The 17,461-nt window shown below is 44.5% G+C and overlaps 1 protein-coding gene across 15 annotated transcripts in view; it reads left to right on the forward strand.

Moving 5' to 3' along the window:
• The window catches only part of BRSK2 (BR serine/threonine kinase 2), a 315,828-nt gene that overhangs the window by 252,601 nt on the left and 45,766 nt on the right, over window positions 1–17,461 (forward strand). For 8 of the 15 annotated variants that reach the window (XM_056354309.1, XM_056354311.1, XM_056354312.1 and 5 more), the window contains exons 9-13: window positions 330–361; window positions 5,809–5,973; window positions 6,601–6,698; window positions 11,782–11,932; window positions 15,781–15,846. In XM_056354309.1, coding sequence (XP_056210284.1) covers window positions 330–361; window positions 5,809–5,973; window positions 6,601–6,698; window positions 11,782–11,932; window positions 15,781–15,846 — 512 coding nt within the window. The remainder of the gene's footprint in view (window positions 1–329; window positions 362–5,808; window positions 5,974–6,600; window positions 6,699–11,781; window positions 11,933–15,780; window positions 15,847–17,461) is intronic. The other 7 variants (XM_056354313.1, XM_056354318.1, XM_056354317.1 and 4 more) reach the window with 2 other exon arrangements.

Below are 17,461 nucleotides of genomic sequence, written 5' to 3' on the forward strand. Positions count from 1 at the left end.
TTAAGTTTTACAGAGGAAAGGCTTAGGAAGGGAAAAACTTCCATTGCCAAAATACTTCCCTGTGAAGCCTTGTACTTTTCCTAGGGTTCTGTGTGCATTTTCCTGGGATTTGCTCCTGAATGATTCCTTATGTCCAGAATTACAGGCTCCTTTCCAGTGGGGTGGCTGAGGAGGAGCGTGCTCTTTATGCAAAATAAGGTTCCTTTTGTTTGCACGGATCCATCTCTGGAATGTTGGACTTAACTTGAATAAGCCTTGAATAAGGATGTCTTGTGGAGTTAACTTTTCTATTTTACAGCACTAATTTGTTGTTTTCTTTTCCTTTACAGCTAGAACATATTCAGAAACACATATGGTATATGTAAGTAACTCTTTTTAAATTCACTTTTGTATGTATTCGTTACTGGTTCTGTTACAGGAGCTAATATTCTAGTGATCTCTGAAGGGAGATACTGGAGTCTGAAAGCAGCTTTCACACATGTGGAGAAAGTGGCAGAGGACAGAAGGCATCTAATTTTTCTTTTTATCCTTTGCTACTCATATAATTTCATCTGTAGATATATACATACCAAGCCAGGAACTTTTCATACCGCGGCTAACAATTGTTTGAACTAAGACATTCAGTCCAGCAACTTGCTGTGTTGAAAAGATACCTGCAGGTGATCAGCAAAAAAAGCCCCAACTCCAACCATATTTAGTTTTCCATCGAAGAGCTACATACAATCCCTTGTAATACCTTCTTGACAAGAAAGCCTTCAGTTGTTACTTCTTGGCATCTTGGCTTTTCTCAGAAGTAGAAACAAAAGTGATGATATTGATAAGTAAGTACCTGTGAACAAGAGCTTTTCTGTCTTCTAATCCCTGCTCCTCCTCCTTTGCAGCAAGCTAAGAGGCTGCTTGTGACCTTGTAACCTGTTGATGTGAGAGTAGTTCTGTGACTTGATTAAGAGCAGCGGTCTTGACAGTGAAACAGGAGGTCTGTGGGAAAGGTACACGCCTGTCTAGTGGTTTGGGTATAAGGAAGATTGATGGCTTTTAAAAGTGACCTTGCACTTTGCATAGCATTGATAGTATTTCAAGGAACCTAAGTAAATAAAGTAATTTTTTATACTGATGATAACCTAATCAAACTAAGGTGAATACTTCACATCTTAAACAAAGAAATGATGCTTTGATACATGCTTCTCAGGGTCAGCATACCTACAGGTTCCCCAGGTGGGCGATAAGGGAAGTTCAGCCTTCATAATCCTGTCATTGCTCTTGGGAAATACTTGAGGATGATATGAACTGGTATTTAAGCCTATCACCAGGAAAAAAAAAATCATACACCTTTGTTCTGATTCGTTTTGTTTTCTCTGATTGTGTCTCGTGGGTAATGTTCACTTCTGGATTTACCTGACCTTGACAGGACCTGAGGGGCATTCGACAGTTTGTTGAGTAACATGGTTTTTTCTTAGTTCACCTAAAGGGTGGCAGCCCTCTGCCCATGGCGCTCTCATGCTCTCTGCAGTTGCTAGAGTTGGCACCTTTTTAAACCAGAGAAGGATCAGAGCGTTGTTTGCTGCAGATACTATTTTGTAAAACTCTTACGGATAAATGTAGGAGAAGGGGACAGGGGAAATCTCTAACTGTAACCTCTGAGCTGCCCTTCCTGTAATGTCTCACTAGCAATTCCAGCAGTAAAGGCTGGTTCCATCACACTGGACAGCTGCTCCCCCTGTTCCTTCGTGGAGTGAAATGAGCTGACTTTCTATGTGCTTTGATCAGGACTGGAATAGGAACTGAAATGATATGTCATCGATCAGTTAAGTTATTATTCTAACCCTCCTCAAGATTTTTGCCTGGAAGTTTCCACCTGTCGGAGGACTGTTGTCCCAGGCTCACATGCACGATTAGGCAGGTGTTATTTCATTAATTTATTTAGAATTGGAAGATTTATTTCTTTGCAGACATAAGCGTTTGAACATTTTCATGTACTTCTCCATGAAGGTCACGCGCTCTGATGATTGACACAGTAAACAGCTTTTTTACCCTGATGGAAATAGCATCTGAGGCTGTTTTCAGAAGTGGAAACTGAGTTTTGCAAAAGCAAGTCTCCCCTAGACTCACTCCGAGTGTAGTCAATAGAGAGAGAAAGGTTCTTCCAGAAGTCTGTTCAGATTGCCTAAAATGAAGTTTCTGCTCAAAATAGCTTTTTTAATGAGTCGCTTTCTCATTTTCTCTGTACTGGCCATGGATTGACCTAAAGAGGTTAACCTCCTTTGGCTAAATTTAGTCTGTGAATAACCCTGCCACCTCCAAAACTCAGTTACTTTCATCTGGTGATGTCTCACAGCCTCTTTGCATTCATTTTGCCTCGAAATATTGATGCTGACAGAGAAGGAGGGGTTAGAAGTGTTTTACTCTGTGGCTGTTTTGCCCACATCTTTCATGTTTTTCCTTATTTCATGGAACACTACTATTCTACGTAAAATCTTCATTCTTTGTCATATGTAGGTTACTGACCTGAAAGTTGTACTCGGAACACGTAACTGATTTCACTTACTTCTTCAAATAGATATTAAGGCTGCTGTAAAACTGAGGAAAAGATTTAATTGCAGACTCGGGAGACAGAGGAAGAGGTCTTGAAAGCAGAAATCATGATTCACAAGCCTAAAAAAGGAAAAAAGAAACCAAAGAGAAACCTTTCATCACCAACCTCCAGTTCTTCTTGCTCTCCCACCCAAATTAATTCAGCAAGGGTTTTTTAAGCCTTTGTAATTGAAATTATTTACTTTTACCTCAAGCACAGGTTATCATTAATCAGCAAATAAGCAGCAGTTATTTTCACATATTTTTAATAAGGCAAGAGGGCAAATAAAATTAGCTGATATGGTAAATACATACTCCTGTAACACTGAGTTATTGCCCTAATTGGGAAGGTACCAAATTTACTAAAACCAGAAAAAGAAAAACTGTACTGGTTCTGCTTTGCTTTGCACTGATGCAGATGTGCATCTTGGTGAGATGCACAAGGGAATTTCATGGAGAGACTGAAGAAGTCTGCCCGGCTCTGGCATCACAGCCGGCGGCGTGCGCCGACGCACACAAGAGAGGATGGGTTTCAAAGCAGCAATTACATTCATGTGGGCCTTCAAAAAATGCCCGTGATTTGCAGTATTTCTCGTGTGACATTGTTTGATGTCTCTCTGGGCTGAAATGCCACGCATTCATCACTCCCTGCTAGACGCAGACGGCACAGGCAATGCAGCGGTGGCACTCGCAGTGCAGAGCCGGCGGGTGCCGCTGCCCGAAGCTTGGCATCGCGCTGCCGAACGCCGAGGTGCCTCTTAGGAGGTTTTGCTTCTACCTGATGAGGAGGTGTGGAAATTCCTGCCTAGGTCTGAGGCTGATCAGGTGCAGGGCGTAAGGAAAAGCTACAGAAGATGGCAAGCTGTGCTCTCTGGAAGTGGCTCCCGCGCTGGCTGATACAAAAAGAGCTTGCAGGTGGTACTCTGCTGTAGGCTGGGGCAACTAGTAGGGAACCCGGATTTTCTGGAAATTTTCAAGAACAAGAATTCTTTTTAATCTCTTTAAATTACCTTAAGGTCATCTGCTTGTAACATAATGAGTGATTAATTAAGTCAATACCTTTTAACAGTGAACTGCAGATCATTAAAAACCAAAACCACTCAGCTGCTGTCTAAAGGTCCATCCCGCAAGAATTTATCTTACTGACAAGGTCATCGCTGGCTTTAAGAGTGCAAGGTTATGATCTAATCATTGCTTCTTACCTGCTGAGAGCTAGATCCTGATCCTAAGAGGTAGGAGTCGCTACTTCTTAAAGCAGGGCACTCAAGGAATAAGCTTTTTCTTTAGTTGAACAAGGATTTTTGAATCTAGCCCTTAGATTTAAGACCATGGTGTCATTGCAGAAGACACAGACACTTCTGCAAGATTCCAGGAGGACATCAGAAGCTGTGTTTTAGGGGTTTGATGCATAGGAACAAGTCCCAAGGAGCAGATTCTTTCTCTGTCCTGTATATTCTGCTTCCAGCCTCCTAAAGTGAATAAAACTGAGCAGGGTGTGTGAGAGTGCTCAGAGTAAGAGAAGAGGGATCTGACCCATCTTGTCATGACCCTCTGTAATGCACACCGGAGTCTGATTCCATGGCATGTATCCCCTACGGGCTGAAGACATTCTCATTGCTTCAAGAGAAGATAAAATGAAAATTTCCAAGGAGTCTTTCTGCAAGTGACGTCCCACAAACGCAGTTAACAGAGCAGATGCCTCACAACTGCATTTCAGCTGCTTAAAAAGAAATTGCAAGTAGCACCCAGCAATCTCCTGTGCTTGAGGTGAGGCATGTAGCTGCCCTGCCCAGCGTCAGAGCCCTGGCTGCAATGACGGCATTGCCTTCTTACCTTGGAGGAGATGATCTGCATTGGCTTTCCTTTTGGTACGCTGGCTGAGACCTTGATCTCATCTGTATCCCCTACCAGAGTTGCTTTCTAACTTACCCAAGAAAAATTAGGGGCATTTGAATTGGAGCTCGTTCTTCTGTGTAGCCACGTGGATATCTCACATCTGAGCCCAGAGCATTTTAAACAGTGCGAGTAAGTTCCCAAGCTGTGTTCGCCTGATTTCTGCCAGCATCAAAAGGAAGACTCTCTTGCGCAAACACAACCCCATAAACAGCAAATGTTGACATCTGATGCAATTTAAATACTCCTGATGCCTGTTGCCCACCCAGGGAGCCTGGACCCAACAGTCACACATTTCCCCCACATAAAGGAAAGGGAGGACCTCACCTCAACACGCACAAAGCATCCACTGAGAAATAGCAAAGGTTCGGGGTAGGTAGTTCCTCCAACCAAAATACCCACACACACACCAAACCCACCTCTCTGGGTGGGTAGAGTTTACGTAAATTGCTCACTGTAAATGAAAAGAAATGCTATTCAGGGTGCCTGCAATGTGCATCAGTCGGTCAGTTATAGATACTCTGAGACCTTGACCTGTTTCTTACAGTCAGGGCCTTCAATTGCAACGAATAATATTTCCTGAGCCTGGCGAACGGGATGAGCTAATTATGCAGGAAGCCTGCGTTAACTCTTTTTAAAGTAGTATATGCTCTACCACTCATGGTGTATTCTGAGGTCTGCCACTGACCTTGGCCATCACGCTTGAGCCACAATTTTCAAATTGGCATGTCTGAAGAGAAGTAGAGGTTGTGATATTAGGGCACATAAATAAACCACTTGTTTCCCCCAAAACCCTTTTTAAAGTGTGTCAAGTGGGGACCTGAACACTGGGGTCTCTTAACCCCATCGGAAGCTTTAAAGAAGCTGCTGCAATGCCCGTTGTAGTCGGGATTGGTGACAAACACTGGCGGTTTGTTTGCAGCTCCTTCTTTGAAAGGGAATCATTCAGCTTGTGCCTTTCACCCTGATGGCCTGAGGTCTGGCCAGCCCCTCTAAAGCTGCCTAGTGTGTTAGAAACATTTGGCATCAGGACGCTGAGCAGCTGCTTAAACTGTGAAGGTGCTGGTAAGTGAGGTGCCTACTGCCTTGCTGACTGAACACAGGCACTTCTCGTTAAAGACCCAAATCCACAAGGTGCTGGTCACTCTGAGCCTTCACGGCAATTTTTTTTGGAAAGAATTATCTGTCTGGTCGGGAGCTCTGGTCTCCCAGTGGGAATTTAACAAGCCGTTTCCATCCGTTGCTGCAGGCTGTGTTTCAGACTACGGGTTCAGTTGTGACTCATGTTTCTTTTCTCTCCTTTCCCTGTCCCCCTTTCTCTTTCTCATCTTCTTTCCTCTGCAGAGGGGGTAAGAACGAGCCAGAACCAGAGCAACCAATCCCTCGAAAGGTGCAGATTCGTTCTCTCCCTTCCTTGGAGGATATTGACCCAGACGTGTTAGATAGCATGCACTCGTTAGGCTGCTTCCGTGACCGAAATAAACTCTTACAGGACTTGTTGTCGGAAGAGTAAGCACTTGCTCAGTCTTCATATCAGTTGGGTGTCCACGGGCTGGGATGCTTATAAACCTGGGGAGCGGGAGCGAGTGCTCTGCCTGATGTCTCTCCTGGGAGGGACCAGCAGCAGTTTCACCCCCCCGGTGCCCCGTGGCCGGCAAGGTGCTGGGCACACGTGCTGAGCCTTCCTGCGCCGGGCGGGGAGCTGCCGTCGCTGTCATTTCTGTTGGCTGTGCCTTTGCTGGCAGATTTTTATTTATTTCAAGCTTATACTGAGAGCTGGTGTCTTTCCTGAGGTGTTAAAAGGGCCACATAGTGGAAGGAGCGCTGAGACGCTCAGGAAACCTGTCTGGCTGCCCCTCCTCCTTGGACTTCTGTGGACGCGTTGCCTCCTCTGTCCTGTGCCTCGGTTCGGCGTGTGTAACGTGGGGATCGTGTCTCCTCTGCTCACGAGCGGCTTGCTGGGGAGCGAGGTTCTCGAAGGCTTTGTGGGTTGTTTATCTCGCTGGCAGGCACGTGAACCTTCCAGCTTATGTAGAATAACTGTAACCGAGTGTTTGATGAGAAGGGTTTATCTACATGTGGATTTTTTTTCTTCAAATTTAATGATTTTTTTTTCTTTTTTTTTTTTTTTTTCAGGGAAAACCAAGAGAAAATGATTTATTTTCTTCTGCTTGACCGGAAGGAGAGGTATCCCAGTCATGAAGATGAGGATCTTCCCCCCAGAAATGAAATAGGTACTACAAATATGATCTCTGTCACCATGAACCCATCTCAACTAGTTCCTCTTCACCTTTTTTTTTTTTTTTTTTTTTTGTAATATCAATATAAACCCTAGCATCACTGTTACCTTCCCAGTGAAACAGTGTCCAGCATTGGAGAATGCTCAGCCTGAGGCAGGCAGGCCGGGGCTGTGATTAAACTCGCAGGCTTCGTTTTTCAGGGTGTGTCTGTCTCAAAGCGCAGAAACATCCAATCTGATCTTGAATGTGGGCTTTTCTTAGAAAATATCGTGTGGACTCACAGGCTGCCTCTGCGCAAGCAGTCGAGGTTTAGAATTAGCATCGTCTGGTGGTGGAATTTTCTAATCACTCATCTACATGCAGTATTGCAGAAATGATGCTTCTAGACTTGAGCTAGGAAGACTGTGTAGCATTGCATCCCCAAGGAGTTATGCAGGTACACAAGCTCTTTTCCGTAGGCAAATGCATGCACTGGTGGAAGTATGAATGATATCACTTACCTGTTTATAGTACACACATCAAAATCCTATGTTTTTAGACTATCGTAGGAAGATCTAAAAAGCTTAATATGCAGTAAGATTATATATCTTATAAAGCTCTTGTGATACCTGTTGGTTCCCAAAGAACTGTTCGTTAGTATTTTAGGGTACTGTTCATCACCAAGGACTCCACTAATCTAGACGAAAGGAAAAATGCTTCCCTAAGGAGCTAACTGTGTAAGTGGCTCTTGCTGTGCAGAGTGACAAAAGTTTTAACTACTAAAGGATTAGTCCATTTCTAGCAATGACCTGAAATAGCATTTTTACATAGTAGAGTTGTGATTTTAAGTTATTTTATTTCAGCACTTTGAAGGCTATAAGCAAAGTGCTCTTTATTTTCACCTGGAATCACCCAAGCCTCCGGGGCAGTGGTATGTTGAACTGTGAGTTTGTTAATACTCTGTTGGATTATTACCTTATCCGGGTTCCAGGCTCTATAATTTTGCAGGGAATTCTCTTCTATGGAAGAAGAGATGGAAGTTTTTATGCAACACAGTAGTTTTTAAAAGCTTACCCCGGTTAGAGCTACAGAGAGCACACTAGCAGGGATCCTGATGAAGATGGTTAGATGTGCCAGCTGCAGGTCCTGTGGTCAAAAGCCCCTTGTTCAGTGCAGTTTATAGTCTGGCACTTTACTAATGAGCTTTTGACTCAGATTAGCCTGCCACATAAGGACACTACCATCTTGTTTTAGAAATATTTTTGTCATAAGAAAAGAATCGAGGTGACTCTAGAATCTTCATATCCAGCACGTAAGTGTTATACCCTAAATACATCCTGTATCTCTCGTGTACGTGGCAAAGTGTTTTCATGGTTTGAACTGAACTGTTATGCTCCACTCTTGCATTTTTTTGTGCGAGGAGTGAAAATGTTCCCCAACAGGGAAACACCACTCTGAATGTAGCATTGTGCCTTATCGGCTCATTTTAGAATCTTTGAGCATTATTGAGTGTTTGTAGGTTGTATTTCCTCTTCCACAGGAGGTTTCCACTGCCTCTGTTCCCAGCAGTGTCTCTGAGAACATGGGGCAAGGTTTAATTAAGAGCAGTCCTGCTTCTGATGAATATCTCATCATTAGCCATTAGCCGTGGCCTTGCACAAAGAAGAGCAGAGAAAAAGTAACAGATTTAATAATAGCAGCTTGAGGAAGCCACGTTCATAAGAGTTGCGTGTTGCCCAAGCTCTTGTGGAAAAAAAAGGGAGGGGAAAAGTGCATCCCAGAGTACTTTGCTTTTTCCTCTTTCTTTGCATGTAGGCTCTCAGAAAGGATGGATGCGGGTACACATACAGCAGGCTCAGACTAGCACTCTCTTCTGGTGGCCCTTCTGCCTGTCTGAGGTATATGAAGCTTTCTCAAAGGGCCAGGGAAAGGCCGCCTTCACTGCCTTTCAAGTCCAGCCCCATTTTCTTTACCTGAAAACACAGAAATGAGAAACTTATTAAAATGAATGAATGTCAACTAATGTCTCCTTGAGGGGACACCTTTTTGTGGGGTGGAGTTTCTTTAACAAACCAGAGAACAAGAGATTGGGCCAGAATAGCCGTATAGGATATAGGTGCCCCGTCCAAACTCGGAAGCTGAACCTTTATTTCCCACCTTCCAGATGAATGCCTTTATAATTGGATCATTACCTAAATTACTCTCTCTTCCTCGGTAAAAATCCTTAGGAATGGCTTCATTTCTCTGATATGAAATAAGAGGAAAATGCATCCTCAAAACTATCATAGATCCAGACTAGGACTTGATTTTTTTTCCCCATGTGAAATATTTCCAGGGTCAGGAAGAGAAGGGCAAACATGGGAGGTTTTCCGATTTTTAATTCCTGTACTTCTGCAAAATCTTCTGCTGCTTTCATATGATGATGCCATTTTAGTCTTTATGGCAGGATGGCTGTGTATTGAACTATTTCTTTAGTATCTTTCGACTTGACAGGGATGACAGATTTGGTGCCCTGTCAGTTCTTACTCAAACCTTTTTGAAAAATATGTGTATTACTTGCTACACTCAGCCATGTATAGTGTAGGACTGTAGGCAGTTTTAAAGAGGAATCAAATACCTTTATTAAAAGCTCAACCACTTTTGTGCAAGCTTCTGGATGTATTTTCCATCAAACTTCTTGTGAATTGCTGTTGCTGAATTTATAGGTGTGTTTCACCACCTGCTCTTTTTGCTTAGTCTGTCTCTTTGATAGTCTAAAATACAGATTGTAAATCAGTATCTTCCAGCATCTTGAGCAGCAAGGGCTGATACATAAGAACCATTTAGCTTGTTAGCGATATCCTTCTCCTCCTTAATTGTTCTGTGGATTCCCTCATGGTCCCTCTGGCAACTGTCCTTCTCTCAAGCTTTCTCTTCCTGATGGCTGTACAAAAACCTGATATTCAAGTCTTTAGTTAATTCTTCTTCAGATCTCTTCTCTGTCTTTTAATGTCCACTTCTGTAAGTGTCACTCAGCTGAGTTTCCCTTTGGTGAAGTCTTCTGTTTTGAACATGCTTGGATCAAATTGCCTTTTTAAACATCAGTTCGTTAAATGCTTTTCTTGCCTTTTTCCATCTCTGTTGTTTGGACTGTAATATCAACTAAGATGGATGCAGTATGAGTTCGCTCAAGTCCGTTCTTTTGACATTAGCTGCTTTCTTCATCTCCCTTCTCCTGCCTCCTTTTCCTTTCTTTTAAACTGCACTCTTCCACCTTCCTTTCTAATGTCTGATATCCCTCTGCAAAACTAGTATCAGCTCTCCGTTGTTGATACCAAACGTAATTCATTGTCGTTACTTGTGTTACATGGCTCTAGTCACACTTGTGGTACCAGCAGTTGTCCTGTGGGATGAATCTTTTCTCATATTTCGAACTTGTTGGAAGAAGCCGGAGTCTGAAATGTTTAAACCCTGTCCCAGCTTCCTTTGGACCACTTCCATGTGTGCAGCTGAAGTCACCCAGTAGAACTGCTTTATTAGGTTCATCTCCCTTTATTTTTCCCTCAACTGTATGCACTATGTATTTTTCCTAATCTGGAGGCCGTTGCCCCTGCTAGTATTTTCTACTACCTTTTTATGACTGGACATAGATTGAAATAGAGTGAGATACAACTGCTTTTTTTTTAATTAATTTTTAAGAGGAACGTTATTACTATGAATACAAAGAATACTTGGGTTATACTGTGATGGGGTCAGCTGTTATCACTAGCCCATCTGCATGTGAGCCGTCTCTGCTCATCGTTTCAAGTATAAGCCCTGCCTTAAAGATCTTGTTCTGGAAAAAATTAGGTGAGAGAAGAAACAAGCAGGAGGGAGGCGGGGGTGAGGAGGGCAGGATAATAAAAATAATACCATCAGACTAGGCAGTACCACTGTCAGGTGTGGTGTTTCAGGTTTTATAAAGGAATCCTGGCGGAGGAAGAAGCCTTGGGGGCTGGGCACTGTGAGCTTTTGTCTAACTGCAGGGGTGAAGAATGCTGGTTTTTACAGGTGGTCACTCCCCACTAAAATTAAAACTGTGTCTATAAATAGAGACAGGGAACTGAAATAGCCCAGCCAAAGGAAAGAAAATCCTTCTGTAGTTTTTTTCTGCCTTCCTCCTTTTTACTGTTTTGATGCCATGAGAGATGTCGGTAATAAAACATCTCAGCGGGTCTGCATTTGGTTCCTGCTGCACCATGGAAGTGTGCATGGCTTGGCCAGCCCCCTTCTGCAATGCAGCCTGGTATCTACTCTTCTCAAAGCAATTTAGGTGTGCTCCTCAGTACCTTAATAAATGTTTCTTAGCACCTTTAGGAATGAATTGCCTTTAAATATGTCATTCTTAGACCTCAGTTTCACTCTGTAAAGTGAAGGTAGCACTTCAATACCTCATAGAAATGTTACACATTAAAAAGTGTAAAGCGCTTCAGTTATTGTAGCAGTAAAAGCTGTACACTGACCTGTGAGATAAATTTTAGTAGCTCTCATTGGAGATTCATTTTGGGTGATCAAGTATGTTTAATTTCTAATGTCGAAGGGAGGAAAAATACAAAGCAGTGGGGGAAACCTGAAATCTAATCTTAAAGATGCAAAAAAGGGCGTTTTCAGAGGAGGATACAATTCTGAGTTCAGAGTGTCCTCCTGTCCCTGTGTGACATTTAATCTCGCTGGCAGGGACATCGAAAGCAAGCTCCAGCAACCCGAGTACATGTGCGGGATCCCTACATGGCTTATGCTCTGGCTAACAGCTTGTGCTATAGCCCATGCTGTCATCTTGTTATTACCGTTATAAGCCCTGTAAGGTTATTTCTGCGAGCTACGCTATAGCGGTACCTTTATTTTACAGTGCTTGTGCATTCAGGGCAGTAGCAGTGCTCCTTTCTGTCGGTGGATTGCAACTTAGGTCTTAGTGTTTGCAAATTTGGAGGAAGGGAGAGACTGCAAAAGTTTGTCTCCGTCATGAAGATCCCCGTCTCCGTAAGGGGAGGTGTGGGGGTGAGGTTGAGGAAGGGTTTAGCCAACCTGTGTGAGGTAAGTCACAGCCGAATTCAGCTGACGGTGTTTTCTTTCCATAAAGATCCCCCCAGGAAGCGTGTGGACTCCCCAATGCTGAACAGGCATGGGAAGCGGCGGCCGGAGAGGAAGTCGATGGAGGTTCTCAGCGTGACAGACGGTGGCTCCCCAGTCCCTGCTCGCAGAGCTATTGAAATGGCACAACACGGACAGAGGTGGGTCTCTCCTTTACCCAGGAGTCTTGCCTCTCTGGGTTTGCTGCCCCTTTCTGTGTTACACGTACAAAGGAGCTGTGGAGCTCTTCTGTTGGCACTAGCACTCATGACAACTCCCAAGCACATGTGCCACATGATCTGGCAGCCAGCAGCACTTATGCACACAGGACCAGAAGTCCTGCCAGGGGCTTAAGGGTTCTGTTCGCTTGCAGCTATTGCTCAGGAAACCACCGTGTCCTCTGGGCAAGACTCATCTCACCTCTTTTTAATTGTCGAGAACACAGGCGTTTGGTCTAAGCTCGTGATACAGGCTCTAGGCAATGGGGACAGACGAGGGCTTTGGAAGGTCTCAGATACGTATGTCCTCTGTTCCAGCAATCTTAGGTGGGATAAATTACCCTCCAGTTGTTCCTTTCTGTCTCCGTAGCCTACAATAGGAATCTAGATGACTGTCTTGGATTAGGTGCCTAGATTTTGGGCACCTGAATTTAAATAAGATGAACCCCACCCTCTGTGTCATCAGAACAGCTTAAATCTGGAAAGCCCTGTCCAGGCATCTGTGGATGCCTCTAAAATGTGCTGTCAGAGCCAGCATGCGTCTGACCCACATAAATTACCACATGCCTCTAAAGTGATGGAAAATACATATTTTTGCCTCTTTTCTATCAAAGAAAGTGTCAGTCTTGTGGAGAAACAGCAGAGGAAAGCAGCGTCTCCTCAAGGCAGGTTGTGGGAGAGTGAGTGAACTGTGGAAGTTCACTTCTGTGAACCATGGAAGTTGCTCCCTCCATCTGTATGACTAGCCTAAGGGAAGCACAGGCATTTGGGTTCATATTTGCATAAATCAATCAGTATAAAAGAACGCTTCACGTATATGTACGATGCTGCTGCTGTAACTTCTGTTTCAGCTTTATGACGTGATTATTTTGTTCAGCTGTTAAGATCTGCTCAAAAAGAGCCTGCTGTGCTCAGAAACTCCCTCTGCTGATTGAGAACTGGGTAAAAACGTGAAATAATTTCATGTCCAGAGGCCCCTAGTATTGCTGGAAAGTTTTGCTGGCAGCTGTTACAGTTCTGTCTACAGTGAGGAAAAAGTGGTGATTTCCAGAATCTGCTAGGACTTACTTCAGACTAGCTACGTGGCCTTCAAATACTCTGCCATAAAGATTTTTCATCGCAGTGTAGGTTGGAAACCTGTCTTGAATAATTGGTTTGCTTTGACGTGGAGGCTGGGCAAAGGAAATGTTCAGGACAGGGTGTGCTCAGTGTTCCTTACGGGCCTCAAAGGGATGAGGATGAACAAAACCGACAAAGAGCCGCTGCCTCCTTACTGGGCTTGCAGCGTTTGAGCTGGTACCTGGCAGGTGCACAGGCCGTGAAGCTCCCAGAGCCACCCAGGGTGAATCACTTTCCCTCTCCCCAAGGCTGCCTGCGAGGCTCAGCGCTCTGCAGAGCTTACAGCAAGTGTCCAACTGGGCGGAACAAACAGGGGGTGTTAGATTGATCCCCAAGTTTGCTGAGAGCTGGAACCTTCACTTCCAGCTCTCAGCCTTCACTTTGGATTCAGAAGTCTGAAGAGGCAACGCTGTGTCTTGCTGTCCAAAGTATTTCTTTTGCTTTTAAATGTCTCGCTCAGTTCTGCACACGAGGAAACAACTGAAGTCAAAAGGTCCGAGATGGTTCAGAGCAGAGACGTGGCCAGGCTACGTATCGGTAGAGAAGGACTTTGGCTTAAGGAGGAAGCAAAACCTGCCAGGCACAGAAGAGATACAGGGCAGTGCATACCACAGCTCAGGGCTGGCCGTAAAGGTGTGATGGAGGGTGGAGACAGGGACGTATTGACACCGTGATTGATGACGATGGGTTTAGTAGTGCTTGTTTTGGAAGGGGTTAAAGGGAAGATGTTATTTTACTCCATGTGTGAGCTTCCATAACTCATACCATCCACATCCACAGATGACAACGGCACATTTTGTGTTGCTGGCAGCACAGTCGTTTATAACGTGAACTGGCTTCATTAATGAACACCACTGCATGGGGGTTGTCTGGGGACGATGCATTGCTGATGGGGCACCATCTGTCAGAGCAATCAGTAACAAAATGACAAGTGCCTTCCACCAAGGGGGTGGGGCGTTAATGGCTGGTCGCATGTTATGTCCATGAAATGACCCACTGACGATGGATTTTACAGCAGTAGGGCTTAGATCCCAGGGGTGGGTGCTCTTTTAAGAATGACATTCTTCGGTCTCAACAGATGACTCCGCAGTGCTTTTATTCTACAACACTGGGAAGACAGGGAGGTGGACCATGGAACCAGGTCTCCTGTTTAGACACAGATGACTTTTGTAAACATCCAGAAACACAGAGCCATTGCTTCTTTCTTGAGCTGACAGAGATACTCTTCTAACCAGTGGGCCAAACGCCCATGTGTCTTGTGATTTAGTCCTATTGTCCTTTTTCCCAGTAGTAAACAGATGTTTGCTTGCATAATGGGGATTTATGTTATGACCTCTGGTATATGTGTCTGTGTGATGAACTGTGCTTTTGGTAGCCATGAGGGAACCCAACAAGGGTCTGGTCTTGGCTTGTTGAAGGGCACATCTTCCCAGTGAGATTTGAAACTTGGCAGCCTTCAGCCCTACAGGCTGAGAAAGTATGAAGCGAAAAACTTGGTCCTTCAGTGACTTAGTTTTGGCTAATGGAGCAGGGCAACTCAGCACAAAGGCTGCTCCTTGAGCTTACAGACTCCTTGAAATGCTTGTGCTGACCTCTCCTGTGTTCTCTGTTGGGTCTTCGTACAAGGCAAAGTTAGTATGCACAAACAGCAGCCACCCTAAAACTGGTGACCAAGTTTTGTTAATTCTTGGTTTTCCCTGCTAGTTGTCAACTAAACGGGTTTATAACTATCTCTTAGTTGCTTCTGCTCTTGTGGTATCCACGCCTCTCAGACTGTCTGGTATTTCATTGAAAAGTCAAGAGAAAAGAGGTAGATTCTGAGCTTAGTTCAATACCAGCTAATTTGTCCCTGGTGCCAAAACCACACAGACTAGGAAGAATTCCATGGGAGCTAGCCTCCCCCAGGGATATGCCAGAAATTTTCAGCAGCTCTGCTGTGAGAGTCCAAAAACTGTTCTAAAATGGGCTTCATTAACTATTCATTTTCTTCTGGTTATTGAAGTGGATAGCTTGCATGAGAGATCAGCTAACATTAGGAAGCAGTGTTCTGTGAAACAGCGAAGCATATTACAGTGAAATATATTACAGAGAGCTGCCTCTTTAGCAAAGCACGGGGAATTTTGCTTCTAAGCTTCAGGGATTCAGACCCAAGAAGGGCATTTCTCTATACCCTGAGTATAGGGAAGAGAGTTGGGACTAAGTGGTAATGGAGCCTACAAATTAGACTACAGAATGGATTACCGTTCCTCTAAGAGGCTCTGTGGTCTGATTTTAACCTTTTCCCAGATTGTGCTTAGCGTTGAGGTCTTCTAGAAAAGTCTGAGTAATGAGCACTTTGCAATTTGTGCCTTCAGGCATGTTCTATTTTCCCCGGACAACGTGACAAAGTAGATGGTACCTGGGTTTTCAGTTGTGTAAAGGAGAACAGAGTTTGCAGGAATGTGTGGGGGACGTCATCTTAGACCTCAGAAGTCAGGGGGAGATAATGAACTTCAGCACTGTGTGTAGGCTGGAGCCATAGTTGGAAAGTAAAAGAAAGGTTTGTCAGAGAATTGCTTAAAAAGGGGAGGAGGAGGGGTTGGGGGGCTGGGTGTCCAGCATTGCTTCAGGTGACTCTTTTTTATAAATGTCCACACCAGTAACTCTGTTTTCTCGCTTTGTTCCTGCCATAGTAAAACAATGTTCAGTAAAAGCCTGGATATCTCTGAAGCCAATCCCAAATTCAACAAAGAAGAAAGGTATAAACACTGACAATATGTTCCTCTCCTCTACCTCACTGCTGAGACCTTAAAGATGCAGTACTTACCTTCTCCCTGTGGGGACCCAGCCGTTCTCTCTTTAGAGACAAACTCAGAGGGTGGGATACTTACAGCCCCACACTACATATATTTTTCTATAGCACTATTCATTTGAGGCTATCCCAAATGCAGCTTTTGACTGTACCAACGTTTTCTGCCCCTAAAATTTCATCCTACTGCTACCTCTGGTTCGGTTCTGCCATGAGCGAGGACGCCCAGGGCAGAAGACATATTTGCTAAGACTGCTTTGGGAACGACTGGAATATAAAACACTAGAAAAGCCCCGAGTGCCTCGCTCCCAGCACTAGAAACAGCAGCACAACTGAGTCAGTGACAGCAATGGTAGGAAACTTGGGAAATCCTGCGCGGCAGAGCACAATACTGAGTGCCTGTAGGTGAGAGACAAACTCCTTAAGACTACCCTGGCTGCAGCTGCACCAGAGAACACCAGAGGAAAAGGTGACCAGAGACAGATTTCGGAGGATGATTCCAATCAAGCAGTTCAAGTGGCAGACAAAGAGTGACAGAAAGCGTAACTCCCAACTGTGAATAGAGGCACAATGGAAGACACGCAGGCCACCAGATTTAGGAGTTTAAGTGGACTCATGTGGGCCCAGAAACAACAACAACAACAAAGTTTAGACTTTTGGGGAAGTTTTTAGTTGACCTGTTCCTAAAATTTGAGTCTCAGGGGAAGAGAATTTTTCTCTAATGTTAAAACCTGGCATCCCAATGGATAATTCTTCATCAAAATGTAATCCTTATACATTTTGGACAAACACTTAGCTTACTGAATGGTTAGGAGTATTCCATATGATTCAAAAAGGGGGAAGCAGTAGGTTCCGTAAAGGAACCTCTGGACCGGGCAAACCATTCTTCTTTCCATTTCCCCTTCTAACAGCAACTTTCTATATAAAAAGTGGCTTTTAAGCGTCAGGAGACTTGTAGGATGTGTGAGGGACAGCCCCTGTGTTGGCCTTTTGCAGGCTGGGGCAGCCCGTTGTGGGCAGTGCTTCAGTTCTTGAACCCGCCACGGTGAAGAACATCTGCAGGAGAGGCTGTGCCCGGCGCGGGGCGTCCAGCACCCTCTTTAAGATGCCGGGATAGGAACAAGCATTGGACCCGAACTTAGAAAGCTCCCAGTTTCACAGCCGTGAAGAAGCCGTGGTGATACAGTCTCTCGTGTGTGGGCTTTCCTGGACTGTTACCACAGACACAGGAATTCCTGTTCCTTTCTCTGATTCCCCCGATACATAAATCCTGTTCTTGACCACGTGGCACTTCTTGCATTAAAAGTTAAGTCTGAGACTCCTCGGAAGATGAGCTTTTCCACAGCAATTAAAACTCAGGTCCAGTAAGAGAAGTGCAGAGATGATACCTGTGACAGGAGAAGGGGCTGCCAGCAGATGTTCCCAGCACCATTTGTTGTCGCCCTGTCCCTCTCTAGCAGCTGCTGCAGCTGTGGTGCGAGCAAAGGGAATGACCCTTCAGTAACCGCTGGGGGAACTTCAAAATACACACGGACGTTTTGTGTTCCCTCTCAGAGGTGACACTG

Source organism: Falco biarmicus, chromosome 10 (assembly GCF_023638135.1).
Source record: "Falco biarmicus isolate bFalBia1 chromosome 10, bFalBia1.pri, whole genome shotgun sequence".
NCBI classification, from domain to species: Eukaryota; Metazoa; Chordata; class Aves; order Falconiformes; family Falconidae; genus Falco; species Falco biarmicus.